Source organism: Trachypithecus francoisi, unplaced genomic scaffold (genome assembly GCF_009764315.1).
Source record: "Trachypithecus francoisi isolate TF-2019V2 unplaced genomic scaffold, Tfra_2.0 Contig01436, whole genome shotgun sequence".
NCBI classification, from domain to species: Eukaryota; Metazoa; Chordata; class Mammalia; order Primates; family Cercopithecidae; genus Trachypithecus; species Trachypithecus francoisi.
Genome location: NW_022681430.1, coordinates 868,852 through 894,881, shown reverse-complemented (window position 1 = coordinate 894,881; position 26,030 = coordinate 868,852). Strand labels below are relative to the sequence as shown.

Genomic DNA, 26,030 nt, shown 5'->3' with positions numbered 1-26,030 from the left:
TCGGCTCACTGCAACCTCTGCCTCCCGGGTTCAAGCAATTCTCCTGCCTCAGCCTTGTGAGTAGCTGGGACTACAGATGCACGCCACCACACCCAGCTAATGTTTGTATTTTTAGTAGAGACAGAGTTTTACCATGTTGGCCAGAGTCGTCTTGATCTCTTGACCTCGTGTCCTGCCAGCCTCGGCCTCCCAACGTGCTGGTATTATAGGCATGAGCCACCGTGCCTGGCCACGCGGTGACTAAACATAAACATGTTTTATCTCATTTCTTCCTCACTAAAGCCTATAGAAACAAATACTATTATCCCATTTACAGATGAGAAAACTGAGGCACAAAGATATCACATACAAAGTATCTGAGTCAAAATTCAAGTGAAGGCAATTCAGAGCCTTAAAACCATTTTGTCTTTCTGTTTCTAGGTTGAGAATTATTCCTAATTAGCAATTCTTATTTCTCCTATTGTCTTACTATTATCTTATCTTTCTACTCAGCCTAGTGTGTGGTGTGTGTATGTACATGAAAGAGAAATGGGCTGGGCATGGTGGTGCATGCCTGTAATTCCAGCACTTTGGGAGGCCGATGGGGGCAGCTTGCTTGAGCCCAGGAGTTTTAGACCAGCCTGAGCAACACAGGGGCAAAACCCTGTCTCTACAAAAAATACAAAAATTAGCAGGGCATGGTGTCATGTGCCTGTGGTCCCAGCTACTCAAGAGGCTAAGGTGGGAGGATCACTTGAGCCTGGAAGGTCCAGCCTATTAGCCAAGATCATGCCACTGTACTCCAGCCTGGGTGACAGAGTGAGACCCTGTCTCAAAAAGAAAAAAAAAAAAAAGAGGAAAAAAGAAATGTACCTTCTCGTATTGTTTCTTATTCATTATGCTGAATTCCACAATAACAAAGGGAAAGCAAAAGCATCAGTAATTCCAAAGCATTTTTTCAGTCTACAATTTTAAATCCCTCTCCCAGACCTATTAAAGGATTCAAAAAATCTATTTTACTTCAGTTTGTTTCCCTATTTTGGGGAAGCGGTTTACTTAAGTGAAAAACTTGAATAATTTACTTAGAAAAGTAATTACAGTATGATCTTAATTTAAGTATAGCTATCTGAAGGTTATTAAATGGACTCAATATACAAAAATTAATTGTATTCCCCAAGTTTCATAGAAACATTTGTTGCCTAAAAAGTAAGATATGAACATAAATATATAAACATAAATACAGGTTTAAGAATTAAAAAAAAAAAAAAATAGCCAGATGTGGTGGCATGTGCCTTAAGTCCTAGTATTTGAGAGGATGAGAGGTGGGAGGATCACTTGAACCCAGGAGGTGGAGGCTACAGATATACTCCAGCCTGAGTGACAAAGTGAGACCCTGTCTCAAAGAAAAAGGGAAAAAGAGTACATATAGATTACTTTTTCTGGACCCAACTATCACCAGAATATATTAAGACTTTCTGAGGCCGGGTGCGGTGGCTCATGCCTGTAATCCCAGCACTTTGGGAGGCTGAGGAGGGTGGATCACCTGAGGTTGGGAGTTCAAGACCAGCCTGACCAACATGCCGAAATCCCGTTTCTACTAAAAATACAAAAAATTAGCTGAGCATGGTGGCGTGTGCCTGTAATCCCAGCTACTTGGGAGGCTGAGGCAGGAGAATTGCTTGAACCCGGGAGGTGGAGGTTACGGTGAGCCGAGATTGCGCCATTGCACTCCAGCTTGGACAACAAGAGCGAAACTCTGTCTCAAAAAAAAAAAAAAGGAATTTACTGCATTTTACTTTATGACATTTAAAGTACCCTAAAGTATCATTATTAGAATAATACAGGCTTTATTTTAAAGTAAAAATTTTTAGTCTTCTAAATACCAAATACTTTAATAAATTTGGATGCTTTGCATTTTAGTTGGTTTATTAACATGTTTATCTCTTAAATGGGGTAACATTTAAACGGAAGATTAGGTTAAAGACTTAGGTTCTTTTCTCCCTGAAATGCTTACATAACAAATAATTTGTGTGTAGTTAGCCTTCTTCAAGGATATTTGATTTGTATTAACTGATTTTAGGCTGGGCGCAGTGGCTCACACCTGTAATCCTAACACTTTGGGAGGCTGAGGTGGGCAGATCACTTGATGTCAGGATGTCAGGAGTTCGAGACCAGACTGGCCAATGTGGTGAAATCCCGTCTCTACTAAAAATACAAAAATTAGCCAGGTGTCATGGCACGCACCCATAATCCCAGCTACTCAGGAGGCTGAGGCAGGAGAATTGCTTGAACCTGGGAGGCAGAGGTTGCAGTAAGCCAAGATCGCACTACTGCACTCCAGCCTGGGCGACAGAGTGAGACTCTGTCTCAAAAAAAAAAAAAAAAAGGAAACAAAAAACTGAATTTAATATTTAGTTTTCTCATCTGTAAAAAAGATATTGTAATATCTACTTCATAGGACAGTTATAAAAATTAAATGAGATAATCTAATGAGATACTCATCAGCACAGGGTCTGGCACATATTAATTATCTATTATATGGTAACTGTGACTTAATCAGTTCTACAAGGCTTGTTATGGAAAATAGTATGCACATCCATTTTCCTCTCCCCAGAGGCAGATTGGCAGTTTTTGAAAAATAAACCGGCGTTACTTTGTCAGGGATAGGTTCAGCATGAAAGCAGTTTGGGCATAAGCCTGTTCAAATTAAAAAATGATAAAGCTTTAAAAGTGGTTAAGACAGCTGCGCCTGTGATCCCAGCTCTTTGGGAGGCTAAGGTGGGTGGATCATGAGGTCAGGAGTTCAAGACCAGCTTGGCCAAGATGGTGAAACCCTGTCTCTACTAAAAATACAAAAATTAGCTGGACGTGGTGTCAGGTGCCTGTACTCCCAGCTACTCGGGAGGCTGAGGCAGAGAATTGCTTCAACCTGGGAGACAGAGGTTGCAGTGAGCCGTTATTGCACCACTTTACTTCAGCCTGGGCAACAGATTGAGACTCTTGTCTCAAAAAAAAAAGTGGTTAAGATAGTTTTGGCTTTTGAATACAATATTCTATTATGTTTGTTTTGGTTATTTAATCCAATTTTATTATTTGTTTCATTTTAAGTCTCTCTTTATCTGGAATTAGAGTTGTACGATAAACTTGAGATACAAAGGGTTTTTTGTTTGTTTTCCTTCCACTGGAAGAGAGGGGTTTGGAAACTAAGAAATAGATAATGAGCTTCTATTTCTCTGGTCCCACACCATGAACTTGGAGTAAATTTCTTTGGTACTTACCAGGTTCCCTGTTTTAAAACATATGGACACATACATTGGTGACCTTTCCAGTGATGGCTTCGGAGTGACAATGAAGAGCTATAGTCTGTAGCTCTTAATCTGTGTGTACACTGGGCAGAGCATCATCTGTTGGTTTCTGAGAGGAGGAGGAGCCCTAGAAAGCTACTAGCCCAAACTGACACAGCTGTTGTTTTATTGCTTTCATTGCTATAGGATGATTTGCATAAAAGCTGCTGCTTAGTTCCTGAATTCAAGGATCAAGGGGATAACAGGGGGCCACAGCAGAAGCGTTCACGTCGCGGCCCCTGTCAGATTCTGGTGAATCTGCGAATTCTGCTGTATATCTCCTTACCCAGCCACCCAAGTCAAACAGCAATTGAAATGAACAGCAGCAGGGCAGACTTACAGCTATCTTTTACAGCCCAGTGACGCTTCTAGGGATATGCTGTAGCATGTCATTCTTAAAATGTGCCCTGGTCATAAATGGGATCAGCTGGGCCTCTGAAGAACACAGTGTATCACTGTAAGACAGGAATCCATGGGATTAAAAAAGCAACTCATCAGAAGCAGTGGGAGACAGGAGAAGATGCTATTTGTGGGTAATATGGTTAATAATTGCTTATAGGTTCCTGGAGAAATATTAAAGACATCTTGTAGAAATGTAAAAGGTGCATGTTGTGATGATAGATGGCATTAGTTATTTGACTGGCAGTAGGGTTACCTTGGGAGTTTTACTACTGTCTGGTTTAGGTTTAATTCCTGGGGTCCTTCACTGGCTCCTGAATGGAGCACCTGAAGTCAAGACTTTGCCTTCCTTGAGCTCAAAAAATTGAGGGTGCGGTGGCTCATGTCTGTAATCCCAGCACTTTGGGAGGCCGAGCACTTTGGGTGAATCACCTGAGTTCAGGAGTTCAAGACCAGCCAGGCCAACATGGTGAAACCTCATCTCTACTAAAAATACAAAAATTAGCCAGGCATGGTGGCAGGCAGGCTCCTGTAATCCCAGATACACCCCTAAATAAATATATATATATATATATACACACACACACATACACACACACGTATATACACACACATATATATGTATATATATGGTCTCTTATGTCTTATACCTAAAGTTAGATAATTTACAGGAAGTGCCATAGTTCTGTTAAAGTCTTAGAAATGCCTTTTAAAAATAATAGCTTAAAGGCTGAGCATGGTGGCTCACAGCTGTAACGTCAGCACTTTCGGAGGCCGAAGTGGGTGGATCATGAGGTCAAGAGATTGAGACCATTCTGGCTAACACGGTGAAACCCCATCTCTACTAAAAATACAAAAAATTAGCTGGGCATTGTGGCACATGCCTATAATCCCAGCTACTGGGGTGGCTGAGGCAGAAGAATTGCTTGAACTCAGGAGGCAGAAGTTGCAGTGAGCCAAGATGGTACCACTGCACTTCAGCCTGGGCGACAGAGCTAGACTCTCATCTCAGAAAAAACAAAACAAAACAAAACAAAAACAAACAAACTTAAAAATAAAAAATTTAAACAAGATAAGAAAATAAAAATAATAGATTTATTGAGATATAATTCACATATCATGAAGTTCACTCTTTTAAAATATACAATGTAGTGGTTTTTAGTATAATGACAAAATTGTGTGTCAGTCATTACGATCTAATTCTAGAACATTTTTATCACCCCAAAAAGAAAAAAACCCAAATACACTAGCAGTCAATCTGCATTTTTCCCTGATTTCTCCAGCCTTAGGCAATGACCAATCTACTTTCTATTTCTATAGATAATATGTCTGTTCTGGACATTTCATATAAATGAAATCATATGATATGTAATTTTTTGTGATTATCTTCTTTCACAATGTTTTTAAGGTTCATCCATGTTGTAGCATGTATCAATACTTCATTTATTTTTTAAAAATTTTAATTTTATAATTTATAATTTTTGTGGTTGCATACTAGGTATATTTATTTATAGTACTTCATTTATTTTTACTGCTGAATGTTATTGCATTATATGGATGTGCCAAAATTTGTTTATCCATTTACTGGTTGATAGGCATTTGGGTAATTTCCAGTTTGGGGAAATTATAAATAACATTGTTTTATAAAGTTGTTATAAACATCAGTGTATATGGATCCACAGGTTTTTGTGTGGACATGTGTTTTTATTTATCTTGGGTAAATACTTGGGAGTGGGACTGCCACGTTGTGTTCTTAAGTATATGTTTAACTTTATAAGAAACAGCCAAACTGTTTTTCCAAAGTGGCTGTGCCATTTTGCATTCCTACTAGGAATTTATGAGAGTTCTGGTTGTTCTGCATCCTAGTCAGCATCTGGAGTTGTCAGTGTATGTGTTTGTTGGTTTGTTTGTTCATCCATTCTAGTGAGTAGTTCTTTCTTAAAGTAAAAATATTGCAAGATAAATTCATCAAAAGAACAATTTAAATGTGAGGTGAGCATTTACTGAATGTCTGTTATATGCCAGGCCCTCTGCTAGATAGTGGGAATGCAGGGAAATAAGACACATTTCTGCTCCCATGAGACTTACAGTTTATTGAGGGTGACAGGCATGTAAAGAAGTAATTACAATATACTTAATTCTAATTACCTGGAATCAGTCTGGGATGGGGAAGGAGAGTCTGTACCTGGAAGTGGTCAGTGTCATGGAAGGATTTTGACATTTATAATCAGTAAAAAGAAAATAATGTTAGGAGGTATATGTACTTTATGTTGCATCAAGTTTTAAGATAGGTTTTGATAGCAAAGGTTAAGCTCCCTTTTTATTGTTATACCTAATAAATCAATGCCCAGTAAACTGCTTGAGATAATATTCTGCTGGCTAACAACCCAATGATTTGGGGTGACATTAGCTAATCACTTTCAAAAGTCACATATGCACACTAACCAGGGAAAGGGGCAACTTTAATTTTTGTAGTTTTTTTTTGAGAGAGTGTCTTGTTCTGTTGCCCAGGCTGGAGTGCGGTGGCCACACCTCGACTCGCTGCAGTGTCTGCCTCCCGGGTTCCAGTGATTCTCCTGCCTCAGTCTCCCAGGTAGCTGGGATTACAGGGATGTACCACTATGCCCGGCTACTTTTTATATTTTTAGTAGAGATGGGGTTTCACCATGTTGACCAGGCTGGTCTCGAACTGCTGACCTCAGGTGATCTGCCCGCCTCGGCCTCCCAAAGTGCTAGGATTACAGGTGTGAGCCACCACACCTGGCCTAATTTTTGTAGTTTTTTTATGCCTTCTCTTCTGACCATCATAGTCACTGCTTTCCCTTTTTTTTTTTTTTGAGATGGAATCTCATTCTGTCGCCCAGGCTAGAGTGCACTGGCACGATCTCCGCTCACTGCAAGCGCCGCCTCCTGGGTTCATGCCATTCTCCTGCCTCAGCCTCCCGAGTAGCTGGGACTGCAGGTGTCCACCACAACGCCCAGCTAATTTTTTGTGTTTTTGGTAGAGACGGGGTTTCACCGTGTTAGCCAGGATGGTCTCAACCTCCTGACCTCGTGATCCACCCACCTTGGGCTTCTAAAGTGCTGGGATTATAGGGTGAGCCACCATGCCCGGCCTTGCTTTCCCTTTCTGTATCCTTCCTGGGTTGGCCTCATTTCTGCCTTTTCCCTAGCACATTGCTAAACTGTATAACCACTCCTTTTTATTTTATTTTCAATTTTTTCTTTTAGTCAGACACCATTGACTGGAAAAATCACTCCTTTATAAATTGCGTATGTACTTAACTATGAACTGTTTACCACAGTCAGCAATGGCAGCAGGAGGCATTTGTATTTTTTATACAGTCGACCGCTGTAGCATTTACCCTGCTGAATCCAGCCTCAAAATGTAGGGTCATGTCAGGTAATTCCGGGAGCCATGTTTCTCTGTGTATGATATACTAAGCCTCTTATTTGACCTGCCTGGCTAAAACCAGAAGACCTGTGAAGAAACATTAGGAATAGGGAGAACATGAAAAGACTCAGCAAAAATGTGCTTCAAGTTGAGTCATGCTTATCTAATTTTTGAACATCCTTCAGAGCAGGTGATACTATCCTTGTTTTTTTTTTTTTTTTAACCTCTGCAGAACCTTAGCTTGGTTTCTGGTTACACAGCAAGTAAAAACACAATCTGATAAAAAGGTTTAAGTAAGTGGAATTAGTCATCCTCAGGAAGAAAAAGATGGGAAATCTATAATTTCTCTGTACGCCCTAATCTTTTTTTTTTTTTTTGGAGACAGAGTTTCTCTCCTGTCGCCCAGGCTGGGGGCGCGATCTTGGCTCACTGCAACCTCCGCCTCCTGGGTTCAAGCAATACTCCTGCCTCAGCCTCCCAAGTAGCTGGGATTATAGGCATGCGCCACCACACCCAGCTAATTTTGTATTTTTTAGTAGAGACGGGGTTTCTCCATGTTGGTCAGGCTTCCGACCTCAGGTGATCTCGAACTCCTGACCTCAGGTGATCTGCCCGCCTCGGCCTCCCAAAGTGCTGGGATTACAAGCGTGAGCCACCATGCCCGGCCTGTATTCCCTAATCTTGTACCAGGGTTTTTTGAGGGTTCTTGAGAATTTATTGTGGAAGACTGTTTAACAACAATTTTAAAGAATATTAAAATTCACAGTAGATGCTGATTAATTTTCCCCCAAGGACAGAAAAGGGAGAAAAGTTTCAACTTCATAAGGACTTTAGGTTAGATATAAGGAGCATTTGCTTGCCATTGACTGACTGAAGAAGAATATAGAATTAGGTTTTCCAGAGGGCTACAAATATAATAGTCTTTTTTGGGATGGTTAAAATATACCACTGAATGAAGAGAGTGAGTGGAGGCAGGATTGGAGATGTTGGCTTTTTAAAAGAATTGTGTGTGTGTCTGTGTGTATGTGTGTTTGGAGAAAAATAGGCTCATATATTATGTAATGAATATCCATTTAAAAATAGATAAGGCACTGCTGGGTGTGGTAGCTCACGCCTATAATCCCAGCACTTTGGGAGGCTGAGGCGGGTGGATCACCTGAGGTCGGGAGTTTCAGACCAGCCTGACCAACATGGAGAAACCCCGTCTCTCCTAAAAATACAAAATTAGCTGGACGTGGTGGCACATGGCTGTAATCCCAGCTACTCAGGAGGCTGAGGCAGGAAAATTGCTTGAACCCAGGAGGCGGAGGTTGTGGTGAGCTGAGATCGCGCTATTGCACTCCAACTTGGGCAACAGAGTGAGACTCCAGCTCAAATAAATAAGTAAATAAATAAAAATAATAAAAATAGATAAGGCATATTCATTGCTCTTAAACTGTTTATAGTGTAGAAGGGACCTGAGATATTTCCCAATAACATATACTGAGTAGAAAATAAGAGCAGTGGGATGGAAATTTAGAAGTAGCTAGTTTTGTGAGTTTGTCCTTTCTTTTTTTTTTGAGATGGAGTCTCTGTCACCTAGGCGGAGTATGATGGGGCGATCTCGGTTCACTGCAACCTCTGCCTCCCGGGTTCAAGTGATTCTCCTGCCTCAGCCTCCTGAGTAGTTGGGACTACAGGCGCGTGCCACCACGCCCGGCTAATTTTTTAGTATAGATGGGGTTTCACCATGTTAACCAGGATGGTCTCTGACTTCTTGATCTACCCGCCTCAGCCTCCCAAAGTGCTGGGATTATAGGTGTGAGCCACTGTGCCCAGCCTTTTTTTTTTTTTGAGACGGAGTTTCACTTTTGTTGCCCAGGCTAGAGTACAGTGGCATGATGTTGGCTCACCACAACCTCTGCCTCCTGGGTTCAGGAGGTTCTCCTGCCTCAGCCTCCTGAGTAGCTGGGATTACAGGCATACACTACCATGCCTGGCTAATTTTGGATTTTTAGTAGAGACAAGGTTTTTCCATGTTGGTCAGGCTGGTCTCGAACTCCCGACCTCAGGTAATCCACCTGCCTTGGCCTCCCAAAGTGCTGGGATTACAGGCGTGAGCCACCGCACCCTGCCAGTTAGTCCTTTCTTATGCATTACATGCATTTAACTTTGGAATGTTTTATCCACATATATGTTGCAGTCGTGTGATAAATAGAAAACCCTTCCTTAGGAATTCCTCTAAAAAGTTTTTCTGTTTTCTATTACCACATTTATCTTTACCTAGCTCTTTCAGACATCTACCATCCTTTTGATTTTTGGTCCTGACTGTGTCCCTTTCTTCCCAACTAAGTCCCCATTGTTCATGGGCCACACTGCATCTAGTTAATATAGAAGCGTTAGAACATTACTGGTATGGACTTGAGAGTCACAGACCTGGTTTTATGTCCTTATTTCTGATCAGCTCTGTGACTGAGCTATTACATAAACCTTTGTGAGCCTCAGTTGTTTTCCTCAGTGAAATGGAGATAATACCTACCCTGCAGGGTTGTGATGAGGAAGGAGATAGCACTTTAAACCATTTAGTCCAGTGCCTAGCACATGGTTAATTTTATCATTTGGTTCCAGAGCTACTTTTATCCCCAAATGCTGTTGACCCTTTCAGCCTTCCACTTTGTATGTCTAGCGGAGGAAATGTCTGGGTATAAGCTAGAAAAAAGATAGCAAGGGATTCTGGATTCCTCTTCCAAGAAAAGGGCAGGTGAATGGGATAGGGCTATTAGAGGCAAACCTGGGATTGCCTAGAGGTAGATCAAACTACTTCTTGAGATTAATTAGTTGTCAGTTGAGCAAAGGTCATTGACCAAGGGCAAGTGAGGGTCAAGTTGCTTGTGTTGCAGAGTAGGGTCAAAGAAACCTGTCTCTGGATTGTGACAGATTAAGTTAAAGGGAGTGTTTGTAAAAAGGATTTAAGGCTAGATGGAATAGGAGGAGGTCAGGGAAGCAGTACAATGAGAATACTTAAGAGCATAGTCTGGATTTGACTGGATTTGAGCCCTGGCTCTGCCACTCACCATCCCTGTAACCTTGAGCCAGTTATTTATTCTCTCCAAGACTTAATTTGTATTTTATTTTATTTTATTTGAGATGGAGTCTCACTCTGTCACCCAGGCTGGAGTGCAATGCCATGGTCTCGGCTCACTGCATCCTCCGCCTCCTGGGTTCAAGCGAGTCTCCTGCCTCAGCCTCCCAAGTAGCTGGGGCTACAGGCACGTGACACCACACCGGCTAATTTTTGTATTTTTAGTAGAGATGGGGTTTCACTATGTTGGCTGGGCTGTTCTCGAACTCCTGATGTCGCAATCCACCCACCTCAGCCTCCCAAAGTGCTGGGATTACAGGCGTGAGCCACTGCGCCCAGCGACTTAATTGTTTATTTTATAAAATGGGACAAAAGCTACCTACTTAATAGGGCTGTGAGATAATGCATAAGCATACTTAGAACAGTGACAGGCACATATTAAATGCTTGATAAATTTATTAATATTAAATCCAGCTGAGGGAAGAAAGAGGACTAATGCAGTGGAGGTGAGCTGTTCTGTGTACAACTAACTGACAACATCTTCATTGGTTATCTGCAAAGAAAAGAGTCAATAATGGGCTGCATTATTTATAGATGTTCTAATACTTCTTGGTGTGTTTGCTTGTTAAAAACAAATAATGATGTTTTCCTGTTTCTCTATATTGGGAAACAAAACTTATGAAAAAAGACCTAACAGGTTAGTTGCCACTTGTAACCTTTGTCATTGAATGATAAATTGTGGCCGAGTTTTCTGTATACATAATTTCTGTTGATGAATTCCACTGTAGATTTTTCTGTTTTTTCTATCCTTTTTGTTCTGTTTCTTGCAGACTTCCTGGTTAATCACTTATTTCAGCAACGTTTACTACTTCTAAAACAAAAAGGATGCATGGTATGCGGCAAATATAAGTTGATGAGGCATGGATGGAATTAGTTTTAATGAGAACTCTCAGAGGCCTGAAGTTTGTTTAATTAAGCCTGTGTAAATTCTCTCATGCCTTTCACATGTCATATGTTTTCTTCTGTTGAGCATTAGTGAACCCTGTTAGGTTAGTATCTGTGAACTGCTAGGTTTAAAAATCCATTTTTCAGTACTCTTGAGATGGCATCACAGAAATCTTTTTGTGCTCTCCCTAATATTGTGGTAGCCACCATGGTACAGATGCCTGTATGTTCTGTTATTTAGTACTGAAGAAACCATGAAGAGAGAATTATCCCTCCCCCTTTTTTTTTGAGATGGGGTCTCACTCTGTTGCCTAGGCTGGAGTGCAGTGGCGTGATCTAGGCTCACTGCAGCCTCCACCTCCTGGGTTTGAGTGATTCTCCTGCCTCAGCCTCCCGAGTAGCTGGGATTACAGGCACCTGCCACCACACCTGGCTACATTTTTTGTTTTGTTTTGTTTTTTTGAGACAGAGTCTTGCTCTGTTGCCCAGGCTGAGTGCAGTGGCATGAGCTCGGCTCACTGCAACCTCCGCCTCCTCAGTTGAAGCGATTCTTGTGCCTCAGCCTCCCAAGTAGCTGGGACTACAGGCACGTGCCACCATGCCTGGCTGATTTTTTGTATTTTTAGTAGAGACGGGGTTTCATCATGTTAGCCAGGATGGTCTCAATCACCTGACCTCGTGATCCGCCTGCCCTGACCTCCTGAAGTGCTGGGATTACAGGCATGAGCCACCGCCCAGAAAATTATCCCATTTTATAGATGAAGATAACCAAGGCTTAGAAACATATTCAAAGTGACATGCCAGTAAGTGGGAGAGCCAGAATTTGAAAATTGGATTTTGAATTTAAAATTTGTGCTTTTAAAAACTAGGCCACTGGGCCGGGCGCGGTGGCTCAAGCCTATAATCCCAGCACTTTGGGAGGCCGAGACGGGCGGATCACGAGGTCAGGAGATCGAGACCATCCTGGCTAACACGGTGAAACCCCGTCTCTACTAAAAAATACAAAAAACTAGCCGGGCGAGGTGGCGGGCGCCTGTAGTCCCAGCTACTCGGGAGGCTGAGGCAGGAGAATGGCGTAAATCCGGGAGGCGGAGCTTGCAGTGAGCTGAGATCTGGCCACTGCACTCCAGCCTGGGCGACAGAGCGAGACTCCGCCTCAAAAAAAAAAAAAAAAAAAAAACTAGGCCACCAACTGCTTGTCTAATACACAGTAAATCAGAAGACTGCAAAAGTGACCCTCTGCAAGGTGGCCAGGCTTGTTTATTGCCTGCTGCTCACACTGGTCCCTGCCCTCACTTTACTGTCTAATTTTACTGAACAGAATCATGGGTATAAAGGCTTAACTTGAAGAATCATCCAGTTTAGTGGCTCTAGCCAGTCATAGAATTTATTTTGTTTTAAATTATGATTAAGTAGGTTTGAGCTGGAGCCCAGGAATCTGTGTTTTAATTGGCTCTACATGTGATTTTTGACAGTCTGACAGGTTTGGGAACCATTTCAGTTTAGTTACATGAATCCCTCCTCCCAAAATCCTCTTTTAATTTTCCTGACAGGTAGTCATCTAATGTCTGATATCCATTTGTGATAGCAGCTCACTGTTACATTGGCAGGAATGTGCAGTTAGTTTCAGTGCAATTTTTCTATAGAAGTAACCATGGATTTAATTGATCTCTTTGGCCAGATTTTTATACTCCTTAGGTTTTGGCATTGAGGGCTCTTGAATCTTCTCTGAACCTTGCCTTCTTCATGTGTAAAATGGGTATGTTGTTATCTACCTTGAGGGATTATCAATAATTAAATGAAAAAATGAACTGTCCTGTCTGGAAAGATTCTTGAATGCCTTCAAATAGCCTATTCTTATAGTTCCCTTACCATGTCAGTCTATTCTGAAACACTCTCATGTCTTCAGAGTTCTAGTTAGAAGTGTGGATGTTATAGAGGGCTCCTAGATAATTCATTTTGGGATTGTTAGTGCCAGAAATAGGTTATCATTTTGCCTCCTCATCAGCATACTTCTTTACCTCTAGCTTTTTCTTTGGACAAAGTATATGATATACACTCTTATGGGTACAGATAAGCCTGCATTTCTGGAAATTCAGCTTTACTCCTTAGAGTTTCCACTAATAACTTGAACCCAAAGCAAAACAAATGATCTGCAGGAAGACTTTAAATCTAAAATAAAAGACCTTTTTAGATTGTATAGAAGCCAAGGTAGAGAACCAAAGAAAATATTCCATGTCTCTTTCCTATCCAAGGGGAGAGATAGGTAATGGGTGAGTGTTGTCCATAGAAGAGGATAAATGATCAAATGCAAAGCTGGAAAAGATTGTTCAAGACCCTGAAAATAATCTCTCATCACTGTAGGTTGACTTGGTTTGGTTGTTGAGATGTATGCTTGTCTTGCTTTTCTTTTTTTTTTTTTTTTTTTGAGACGGAGTCTTGCTCTGTCTCCCGGGCTGGAGTGCAGTGGCCGGATCTCAGCTCACTGCAAGCTCCGCCTCCCGGGTTTTACGCCATTCTCCTGCCTCAGCCTCCCGAGTAGCTGGGACTACAGGCGCCCACCACCTCGCCTGGCTAGTTTGTTTTTTTTTTGTATTTTTTAGTAGAGATGGGGTTTCACCGTGTTAGCCAGGATGGTCTTGATCTCCTGACCTCGTGATCCGCCCGTCTCGGCCTCCCAAAGTGCTGGGATTACAGGCTTGAGCCACCGCGCCCGGCCGAGATGTATGCTTGTCTTGCTTTTCTTAACCAAAGCAAACTTGATCTGTTCTTTAGTATTAACTTAGAACATGAGCTATGCTTCCCTTGAGGCTCAGAGTACTAAGAAGAGTTTGTAGGTGATGGTCTCCTGAAGGCTTGAGTGAAATGTGGTGAAATAACGCTTTTTTCTTTACTTAGTTTGTGTTATATTTCTAGTTTCAAAATGTTTTTGGATGTAACATCTTGAAAATACTTCTTTGGGTTAAGGTTTCTTCATGTGAGTGCTTTTCAAAAGGTAATTTTAGTACTTTGGACACGTTAAAAATTTTTTTTTCTTTTTGCCATTGTCTTCATGAATACAAGTTTAAACACATTTTTATTTTTATTTTTTATTTTTACTTTTTGAGATGGAATCTAGCTATGTCGCCAGGCTCGAGTGCAGTGGTGTGATCTTGGCTCACTGCAACCTCCACCTCCTGGGTTCAAGCAGTTCGCTGCCTCAGCTTCCTGAGTAGCTGGGATTATAAGCACGTACCACGTACCACCACACCTAGCTAATTTTTGTATTTTTAGTAGAGACAGGGTTTCACCATGTTGGCTAGGATGGTCTCAATCTCTTGACCTTGTGATCTGCCTGCCTTGGCCTCCCAAAGTGCTGGGATTACAGGTGTGAGCCACTGCGCCCAGCCACATTTTTATTTTTAAAAAGTGTATCCATATATATAACTTACTGGTCAGAAATGTTAAAGATATCCAATACATTTTCATTGAAATTATAGTCGCCCTTTGGTTTTTCAGGAAAATGATTCCATCTGAGTTCTTAATTGTTGTGGTCTTTATCATTTGCAATCAGGAATTCCAGACCAGCCTGGGCAACATAGTGAGACCCCATCTCTAAAAAAAAAAAAAAATTTTTTTTTAATTAGCTGGGCATGGCGACATGTGTCCTAGCTACTAGGGAGCCTGAGGTGGGAGGATCGCTTGAGCTCAGGAGGTCGGGGCTGAAGTGAGCCATGATTGCACCACTGTACTTCAACCTGGGCAACAAAGCAAGACCTTGTCTTAAAAAAAAAAAAAAATTATGGTCTTCCTCTAGGGGCGAAACATCTCTGTTCATTTGACAATGAAGTTATTGGGTGGAGGGTAGAAAGCAAAACCAATTAACTTGACTCTTCCTTTTAAATGTACTATTTTAGTTCATTTGCAAGAGAGTCACTCTGAACTACATTACGTTATAGAATATTAGGGGAGATGATGCAATTTAATTAGTTATGGAGACTTGTATTAAACTTAATGTTGCCAAATCATTATTCCTTCTTTTTTTTTTGAGATGGAGTCTTGCTCTGTCATCCGGGCTGGAGTATAGTGGTATGATCTCGGCTCACTGCAACCTCTGCCTTCCAGGTTCAAGTGATTCTCCTGCCTCAAGCCCCCCCAAGTAGCTGGGATTACAGGTGCACACCACCACACCTGGCTAATTTTTGTGTTTTTAGTAGAGGCAAGGTTCCACCCAGTTGGCCAGGCTGGTCTCGAACTCCTGACCTCAAGTGATCTGCCCACCTTGGCCTCCCAAAATGCTGGGGTTACAGGTGTGACAAGTCATTATTCTTAATGAAGAGAGCAGGATCAGCGCAGTAGCTCACGTCGGTAATCCCAGCACTTTGGGAGGCCAAGGCAAGAGGATTGCTTGAGCCTAGACATTCGAGACCAGCCTGGGAAACATAGCAAGACCCCATCTCTACAAAGTAAATAAATAAATAAACAAACAAAAAAAAGGACTGTATGCTATTAGAGCTCTCTGTAACTTTCATTCATGTCATCAATCCACAGCAGGAAGCAAATGATATGGTGTTAATTTTATGAAGTAATTTTATGTATTGTCTTGTTTTTGTTTTTATTTTTAGGACCGGAGTAGGCCCTATGATACTTTTAACTTGCACTCGTTGGAGAACTCCTTAATGGATATGATAAGGACTGATCATGAGCCTCTGAAAGGTAAACACTACCCTCCCAGTGGCCCACCAATGAGTTTCGCTGATATAATGTGGAGGAATCATTTTGCAGGTTAGGAATATTCATATGTCCGTTTCTTGCTTGGTGTTTTAAGCAAAAATCAGCTTTTTAATAATTTTGATTTTTCTGGTTTGTTTTTTGTTTGCTTGTTTTTGTTTTGCTTCTGTAAAGCATTGTGGAATGTATTTAAAGTTGATTTCTTTTAAACCTGGGTTCAGCTACCTATAATAATCAAGGTGGATTGTTGTTATCAGTCATGTCTGGCAGGAGCATGAATTGGGTAGCTGAGATCAGTCACATTATGAGTTAATAGCATGAGACCAGCAGCCAGGTTTTCTGGGCTTTGTGTATTTGGAATCCTGAGCTGAACCTGGATAATTCATTTAAGTCCATGTATATATACTGCAAGGAACTGTGAGAGTTAGTAAACCAATCTCCAAAGATTGCTTCAGAAAACTGCATATAAAGGACTTCTATTTTATTAAAGCATAATCACCTTCCTAGTATAGGAAGTATCACTACACAGGCTTATGGGCAGCCAGTGACCCTTTGCATTCTCTGAGGCCAAAACACAAGAAAATATCTTAAATATAAGGCAGAAGGTCTCAAAGTTAGCAGTATTAGAACTTCCTGTTTTTAGAGCCTATGTAAATTCAGGATACATGTTGGTGTCTAATTCATAATTGCAGATAGTTCTTTTTATGGGTTATAGGACTTTTTAGAGACTTTATGATATTTTAAAATACTGTAATTACAGTATTTTAAATATCCATTATACTTGGGTTAAGATCTAAATTTCTGAAAACTGTGAAGAGTTTTCATCCATGGGGATGTCCATCTTGTATGAACCATTACGTCTTTCAAAATTGTGAGGAATTCACTCCCCTCCGGTTCTCTCTAGGCCCACATTATAGTGTGAATGACTGAACACCTGATGCTCATTTCGTCAAGCCACACCAGAAATCTCTTTCATCATTTTCTTGTCACACTCATGATTTTCTTCTGCTTTCCTTTCCAGTGAAAAGAAAGTAGTCAATAGGTTATGAAGAAAAGAAGGGATTTTGGGGAAAGCTAGTTTTTTGGGGGTTTTTTTGTTTTTGTTTTTTTTTTTGAGACAGTGGAGTGCAGTGGCACAATCTTGACTCACTGAAACTTCCGCCTCCTAGGTTCAAATGATTATTCTACCTCAGCCTTCCGAGTAGCTGGGATTACAGGCGCCTGCCACCTCGCCCAGCTGGTTTTTGTATTTTTAATAGAGATGGGATTTCACCATGTTGGCCAGGCTGTTCTCAGACTCCTGACCTCTAGTGATCTGCCTGCCTCGGCCTCCCAAAGTGCTGGTATTATAGGCGCGAGCCACTGTGCCCAGCTGATACTTGCATTTTAAGGAAAATATTTAAAAAAGTTTTGACTTTAAAAAGTGGAGAATATTATAAGAACAAAAAGGTAACTAAAAAATAAAAGATTGTGATGGTATATTCTTTGTCTAATTCCCATATGATAAGCATTATCCATGCTTCTATCAGATCTTTGTAATTTACTGCTAGGCCTTGACTTTAGACTCCTATATTGTTTCCAGTTTTTCCTCCATTAAAGGTAATGCTGCCATGGATGAGTTCTTGCACATAGCTTTTCCTTAAGGTAAATTCATAATGAGAGTCTTTGGGTCAAAAGAGATAAACATTTAGGTGGATTGAGCTTTAAGAGAAGGATGGTAGGCTAGAGGACCTACCTTGTGGCTTCTGTATGAGTCTGTTCAGAAGCACTTCCCTCTATACTATCTTGCTTTTCCTCCTCCTTTTTTTTTTTTTTTTTTTTGAGACGGAGTTTCGCTCTTGTTGCCCAGACTGGAGTGCAGTGGCGTGCTCTCAGCTCACTGCAACCTCTGCCTCCTGGGTTCAAGAGATTCTCCTGCCTCAGCCTTCTGAGTAGCTGGGATTACAGGCATTTGCCAGCACGTCCAGCTAATTTTGTGTTTTTAGTAGAGACGGAGTTTCTCCATGTTGGTCAGGCTGGTCTTAAACTCCTGACCTCAGGTGATCCACCTGCCTTGGCCTCCCAAAGTGCTGAGATTATAGGTGTGAGCCACTGCGCCCAGCCTCCTCCTACTTTCAATATCCTTTACTCCCACTTGAACATGGGGAACACTATTTTAAGGACCTCAAAACTCAAGTACAGAGTAACTGGTCTTTGTTTTTTTAAGATGAAGTCTTGCTCTTGTCGCCCAGGCTAGAGTGCAATGGCGTGATGTCGGCTCACTGCAACCTCTGCCTCCCAGATTCAAGTGATTCTCCTGCCTCAACCTCCTGAGCAGCTGGGATTACAGGCACCTGCCACCACTGCCAGTTAATTCTTGCATTTTTAGTAGAGACGGGGTGTCGCCATGTTGGCCAGACAGGTCTCAAACTTCTGACCTCAGGCGATTGCCCGTCTTGGCCTCCCAAAGTGCTGGGATTACAGGCCTATGCCACCCCACCTGGCCCCAGAGTAACTGGTTTTTGTATGTTTGTTTGTTTTGATTCTTTTTTTTTTCCTAGAGCTTAATTTCCTTGGTTTTTCAGAAAAAAAAAAAATATTTTTATTCATTATAAGAAATCCAAATAGTGTGTAAAAGGACGAAAAGGAAAGTAAAAAAGAAAAAAAAAATCACTAGAGGCTGGATGTGGTGATCGCTTGAATCAGGGAGTTGGAGGTTGCAGTGACCGAGATTGTGGCACTGTACTGCAGCCTGGCGACAGAGCGAGACTCTCTCTCAAAAAAATAAAAATAAAAAAAATCACTAGAGACTCTCTACCTAGAAATAACAAAGGTTATTATTTTTGTTAACATCCTTCCAGATATTTTATATTCTCCATATAGGAGATGAAATTACAACTCAGCCTTTCTGACTTTGCAGTCAGTGAAACCTGGGTGTGAATTCTGTCTCTGCCTCTGTCTGCCTATTAATCTGGATAAATTAGCCTCTTCAAAGCCTCAGTGTCCCTATTGTTAAAATAAATTCCCTACTTCATAGAGTGAGTATGAAGATCAAATAAAGTCCCTGGCACTAGAAACTGCTCAAATGTTATCCACAATTTTTTCTGGAAGTAGTATGGTATCCTTACAATATTGACTTCTTTCCAACTAGACTGCAGCTAAATGTTGAAATTTTTCAGATGCACGTTGTCAAAATTTTATATTTTTCATAAGTAAGTAGTGATTATTGAAGGATAAACATCTTATTTTCAAAGCCACTTAGAAAGGAAAATAATTTTTCAATTATTTTGGCTTTCCAAAATTGTATATCTGAATGATGTAAAAAATATAAAATAGGATATCCAGTATTTTAAGATGTACTTGAAGAACATGGTAAAAATATGTTCACAATAATATTTTATCTTAGAAATGTATTCAGTAAGAAATCCCTTTATTCAACTGCCCTGTTGATTCAGGGGAAAAAACTATTAGCTTGGGAGATAACAGAATAGGAAGTTTAGGAGATAATGAGACTTCTGTTTTAGTAAAGTAAATAAGCTTTAATAGTTTTTTGGTTATGTATTCAGTTGACCAGCCCTGAAAATATTTGTAGGAAATTTTAAAAGTTTCTCTATCTCATCCCCCATGATAAAAATTATATAGAAGAAAAGCTGAATTGAACTTTCTTCATAGCACACTGAAAAATATCTTCTATAGCATTAATCAGATCACAGAATGTGTATTTAAATAAAAATTGGACTAATTTATTATTTATTTATGTATTTATTTTCTGAGCTGGAGTCTTGCTGTGTTGCCCAGGCTGGAGTGCAGTGGTGGGATCTCAGCTCATTGCAACGTCCGCCTCCCTGGTTCAAGTAATTCTCCTAACTCAGCCTCCTGAGTAGCTAGGATTACAGGTGTGTGCCATCACACCCAGCTAATTGTTGTATTTTTTAATAGAGACAGGAGATCACCATGTTGGCCAGGCTGGTCTCAAACTCCTGACCTCGTAATCCTCCCTGCTCAGCCTCCCGAAGTGGCTGGGATTATAGGCATGAGCCACTGCGCCTGGCTGGAATAATTTCTTTTTCTTTTTCTTTTTTTTTTTTTCTTTTTGCTTTTTAAAGATCCCAAACTAAAGTGCTTGGCTGTAACAGAATAAGGTAATGATCTTCTGGGTTTTATTTTGTTTTGTTTTTTGTTTTTTAACTATGTCTTAGATATACTTTTCCTTTTGTTTGAGAGAATGCCTCAGAGATGAGAAAGGTGGCTTTTGAAGAGGGTAATGCTCTAATGCAGCTGTTTCTTATTTTATTTATTTTTTTTGAGACAGGTTCTCGCTTTCACCCAGGCTGGAGTGCAGTGGCACAATCTTGGCTCACTGTAGCCTTGACCTCCCAGGCTTAAGCAATCTTCCTGCCTCAGCTCCCTAAGTAGCTGGTACTAGAGGCAGGGGCACCATGCCTGGCTGATTTTTTCTATTTGCTGTGAAGACAGGGTTTCGCCATGTTGCCCAGCCTGGTCTTGAACTCCTGAGCTCAAGCGATCCTGCTACCTCAGCCTCCCAAAGTGCTGAGATTATAGGCATGAGTCACTGGCCCTGGCCCTGTTTCTTATTTCTTTTTCTCAGTATAGAAATCCTTGGGTTGGCAGATGTAGTAGGAGGGAGCAATTGTTCTCTGTTCTCATTTCTAGTGGATTGAAGGAAAATCCAACTCTCTTCTTAACTGTGAGGATTAAGGGGATTAATGGTGTTGAGAGAGGTGGAGTAAGAGATAACGAAAAAGATTTGTCCCTATTGTCTTCCTCATAGCTGTTCCTTGACTTTCTACCTGTAATGCAGGTTCACTAAGCTCCTATAGAACCACTCTATAAACTCATGGTCATTTGGTTTGATTAATCATATTCTCCCAACTCTAGAAGGATAATAAGGAAATAGCAACAATAGCACATTGAGCAGAGAAGTAAGATCATACACCCTAACTGGGGAAGCCCAGTATAGCAGGCATCTTGGCAAAAACAGGGAGGAGTTACTTTTTCTTCATCCCATGCAATTTCCCTCTTACAGCACAAAAAAAGGCCTGGCTGACTATTTGGGGTTAGTGCCTGGTAAAACATTTTTATGTATTTGAATTTTCTCTTCCCTCACTGTTCATGGAACTGAGATTTGAAAAATGAAAAGAAAAGATGTCAGTTGAGAAATGATATTGAAAACTTTGCTTTTCAAAGGTATACTGAGAGTGTCTAGAGAAAAATAGCTTATCTTTCGGTGGTAGTGCTTTAAAGCAGATAATGCCACCCCTTTGGTGTTAAAATGGAAGAGATAATGCCACCCCTTTGGTGTTATAGTGGGATTTTTCTTTATTCATCACAATTTAAATTTAGTATTATAGAGCCTTTCACAAAATTTGTCCCCTCTTACGGAATTTTGAAGTCCTCTTATTTTATAAAAATATGCCTTCATTACATTTTATTTGCTCGTTTGTTCCAGAAAAATATACTGTCTCTTTACTTCTGTAGCTTGAATTATTGCTCAGTTTTATTTTTGTGTTATCTCCCTTTAGCCCGTATCAGTTTATCTTATTTGAAAGTTAGCAGATTAGGGCACAGGTTCTAAGTCAGCAAGAAGTGATGGTTCTTGTTTTGTATATTCTTGGGAGTCAGAGACAATAAGTAGAAATTGAGTGATTTGTATAAGTACTCTCCATTAATTTGTGTAATCATCCTTTAAGCATAGCATTTAAATCACCTGAGTTTTTAGCGGCCAGGCATGGTGGCTCATGCCTATAATCCCAGCACTTTGGGAGGCTGAGGCGGGCAGATCACTTGAGGTCAGGACTTCAAGACCAGCCTATCCTACATGGTGAAACCCTGCCTCTACTAAAAATACAAAAATTAGCGGGTGTGGTGGTGGGCACCTGTAATCCCAGCTACTCAGGAGGCTGAGGCAGGAGAATCGCTTGAACCGGGGAGGTGGAGCTTGCTTTGAGCCAAGATTGTGCCACTGCACTCCAGCCTGGGTGACAGAGTGAGACTTCATCTCAAAAAAAAAAAAAAAAAAATCACCTGAGTTTTAAAAGACACAGATGATGGTGGTGGTGGTGGTGATGATGATGATGATGATTTTGAGACAGGGTCTCCCTGTGTGACCCACACTGGAATGCAGTGGTGATCTCAGCTCACTGCAGTCTTCGCCTCCTGGGCTCAAGCTCTCCTCCCACCTCAGCCTCGTGAGTAGCTGGAACTATAGGTGCATGCCACCACACCCACCTAATTTATTATTTTTTTTTGTAGAGATAGGGTTTCGCCATGTCGCCCAGGCTGGTCTCTAACTCCTGAGCTCAAGCGATCCGCCCGCCTCTGCCTCCCAAAGTGCTGGGATTACAGGTGTGAACCAGTGCATGCCACACTGGGAATTGTGATTTAATTGTTCTCGAGTACAGCCTTCATTAAATGAGGAAACAGAGGCACAAAATATTTAACGACTTGCCAAAAATTACGCACTACCAATATGTGAATAAACTAGGATTTGACCTCAGGTCTAAGCTCACAGCTTTTGATTATTGGTTATTTGGAACATACTTAGAATATTATGGTACCAAAGTTTTATCATTTCCTTAAAAAGGAGATTAAAAAAAGTTTACTGTATTTTTACATATCACAGTATTACATTTTAAAGATAATTTTCTAAAGGAACATCTCTCTAACTTTATAGAGAAAATTAGTGTAGAATATGCATTTTACCTATAAGTCTTTCTGAAACGTGGCACTAACATTCTGTTATATGAAGCTTTCTGAAGTACTTGCCTTTTTAGAGCAAAGGGAGTGATTAGAGGAAGGTACAGCAGTTGTTCCCTATCTCATAACACATTGTAGAAGTAAAGAGATGACTTTCATAATTAATTATGAGTTAATACAAATTTCGGTTTTTATTTTGGACTCACAAAAGCATGAGTTTAGTTGGATTCTGAAACTTTGAATCATGATAGACGTAGGGTTATTTTTTATAACTAGTGTTTTAAATATGAATGTGAATTGAGCTTCTGAGACTGTGATTTTAACAGAACGAATAACCATATGTAACCCTGTTTTCCAACCTCTGCCTTCATCCCCTCTCACCCCTATTTATCAGATCCTGTGCAGTGGGAAAAGTGGGACACAGTCTCAGATTTCCACAGCATCATTTAACTCAGTAAAACCAAGTATGCCTTCCAGTTTTTGAAACCTTATATTTTACACTATACTTAAAAGATTGCTAGCTGACAAGAACAATTTAAAAATAGCAGACCATGGACAGGTGACAAAATGTCATGCTGGCAGCACCAGACTGCATTATACAAAAATCACCAGATGTCACACACTTGATTCTGTTTTCACAGCTGATTAAACAGCAGTATTTGTTGGACAAAAGGAAGAAAAAAGAAATGGCCTTTTCTGAATTTGGAATCAGTTTTTCTTTTGCTGTTATATATTTTATTTTCCTCCAAAATTCCTTAATAACTGTAAAACTTAAGATATACAATATATTAAGTTAAAAATTATGAAATAATTTCAATTTTAGAAAAGAAACCTTTACACATATACACTCCCAAACCTGGAAGACTGTAAATCAAAATGTTAACAGTGCTTATCTTTGGTGAACTTGTTTTCTCCATTTTTCTGCATTACGTGATTTTTCTCCAATGAAAATGCATTGCATTTTATAATCTAAAAATTACTTTTGGACGAGGTTAAGAAACTAGCTTAAAGATGCTGTGAGTGATTTTACTTTAAAAAATTGCATTATTAGTTGGGGGAAAAATTCGATTATATTTAGATAATTGATTCTGATGGATATGGCTTTCTTGACTCAGAGTTTCTTTTCTTTTCTTTTTTTTTTTTTTGAGACGGAGTCTTGCTCTGTCGCCAGGCTGGGGTGCCGTGACACAATGTCGGCTCACTGCAACCTGCACCTCCCAGATTCAAGCGATTCTTCTACCTCAGCCTGCCGAGTAGCTGGGACTACGGCGCACGCCACCACACCCAGCTAATTTTTTTGTATTTTTAGTAGAGATGGGGTTTCACCATGTTGGCCAGGATGGTGTCCATCTCTTGATCTCATGATCTGACTGCCTTGGCCTCCCAAAGTGTTGGGATTACAGGCGTGAGCCACGGTGCCCAGCCTGGAGTTTCTTATAAAATCTTTTGTTGCTAACTTTCATCTAGAGACCTGTTGAAGTCAAAGAGGTCAAAGAATTAGAGAGAATACCAGGAAAGGTAAAAAGTGTTCTGCTTTTCGTCAATTAGTGATACCTTCAATCTGTAAAATATTGCCTAAGCCTCTTGTTTTACTGCATCATAAGAAAGTTTAGGTTGGAAGTAATCAGTGTAAGATAGAGAATGATAACTTGAAAACTACCAAGCTTCCTTTCAGTTTCATCTTTCCAAGCTGAAAAGTTCTAGAAGCTCATGGAAAGGGTCAAAAAGGATCCATGCAGGTATGTTTAACTTCTGGAGGACAAAAAGGGTACCCCTTTATGTTTGGAAAACTAGGTAGTTATAGGAACATGTAAAAACTTTATTTGATATAGTGGTTGTAAACTACATAATTCTTTACCATACATGGTTGTAGACACAGGAAAGAAAATAAGTCAAATAAGGATCAGTGAAATTCAGGCTTGCATGATTTCCTTGATAACCCTTTATGATTATTCTAGGAATATTTAGGGAATATTGTTAACTTTTTAGACAGCACACCCTCCTCTAAATATTCCTTGGTTGAAGTTTGAAAAGATCCTCCATATATGCGATTTCCTTAAGTTCTGATGGGCAGTGATTTTGAAGTCTTGATGGGCTTGTAGGTGGACTTTCCAGTAACTGGCTAATTACTGTTATATTTGAATACCCCAGAAAAGGGTGAACACTGGTTTAGAGTAAATCATATCTAGTTTTCATGGATATTAGTATTTCATGATAATGAATCCACCTAAGGCCTTGATTATCCAGAAATGATGGCAAGGACATTGAGATAGCTAACTGAAATGAGAATATGCTTTCTCCCTGCTGAGTCAAAGCCTTGTTCTGGTGACAGTTTTTCCTATTATATGTTCTGATAAAGGTAGTGGTAGGAGATAACACTTGTTGCTGACTATAATTTTCAGGGACTCTAAAATGACTTAGGAACTGAAAAAATGTCAGGCACATTGAACAATTACATATAGATACAGTACATGTATCTTTTAACAATGGGGTAGTTTTTGAAATTCCTAATAGTTAACTTCTAGTAAATATGAAAAGGTTTATGAAATCTATAAAAATAAAATAGATGATTCTCTTAGATGATTCTTTACTCATATGGCTTTTTAATAGAAAATATGATCTAATCTAAGAAAATAATTTTACTGTATTACAAATGCTAGCAAAATTGTCTCTGCAAAACCAGAGAGAGATGAAACATTTTTCTCCTAATAAGTTTGAAATAATAAAAACTAATTTTTTTTTTATTGAAAGCTCTATAATGCTTCATGATAAAGTTAGAACAGTTTCACCAGAATCCACCAGATTCTTATTTATGGATGTATTTAAGATTTTCTCATTCTTCAGTACATACATACACACCAATACAAGTGACGCTTCACTTGTGAGGGTTTTGTTTTTCCCTGCCTCTTTTTTTTTTTGAGATGGAGTCTTGCTCTGACTCCCTGGCTGGAGTACAGTGGCACAATCTTGGCTCACTGCAACCTCCGCATTCCGAGTTCAAGTGATTCTCCTGCCTCAGCCTCCTGAGTAGCTGGGATTACAGGCACCCACCACCACACCCAGCTAATTTTTGTATTTTTAGTAGAGACGAGGTTTCACCATGTTGGCCAGGCTGGTCTCAAACCCCTGACCTGAGATGATTCGGCCTCCCAAAGTGCTGGGATTACAGGCGTGAACCACTGCGCCTGGCCTTCCCTACCTGTTAATATGAAATGACCTTTTACAAATTATCGTAGCCTGGGAAGCCATAAGAAATCAGGATGGTCCTGTCTAGGCAAAAACTTCATTTGTTTAGGAATTCATGATTCTCCCTTTTTATTTAAGGCAGATGCTCTGTTTTGTCTACTATGATGCTTTCCTTTTGGGCAAAAAGAACTTAATAATGCTATTTGCCTCCAGTCCCCCATTACAGAGTTTACTATCAAATGATGACTGACTCTTTTGCAATTATGTAATATAAAACTGTATATGTTGTAAAAATCAATCATTTTAACCTTATCTC

General features: G+C 40.2%; 1 protein-coding gene across 7 annotated transcripts in view; it reads left to right on the top strand.

Moving 5' to 3' along the window:
• CPEB3 (cytoplasmic polyadenylation element binding protein 3) overlaps positions 1–26,030 on the top strand; it is a 255,676-nt gene that overhangs the window by 80,931 nt on the left and 148,715 nt on the right. For 4 of the 7 annotated variants that reach the window (XM_033224380.1, XM_033224386.1, XM_033224343.1 and 1 more), the window contains one exon: positions 15,727–15,886. In XM_033224380.1, the coding sequence (XP_033080271.1) occupies positions 15,727–15,886 (160 nt within the window). The remainder of the gene's footprint in view (positions 1–15,726; positions 15,887–26,030) is intronic. The other 3 variants (XM_033224394.1, XM_033224361.1, XM_033224371.1) reach the window with 1 other exon arrangement.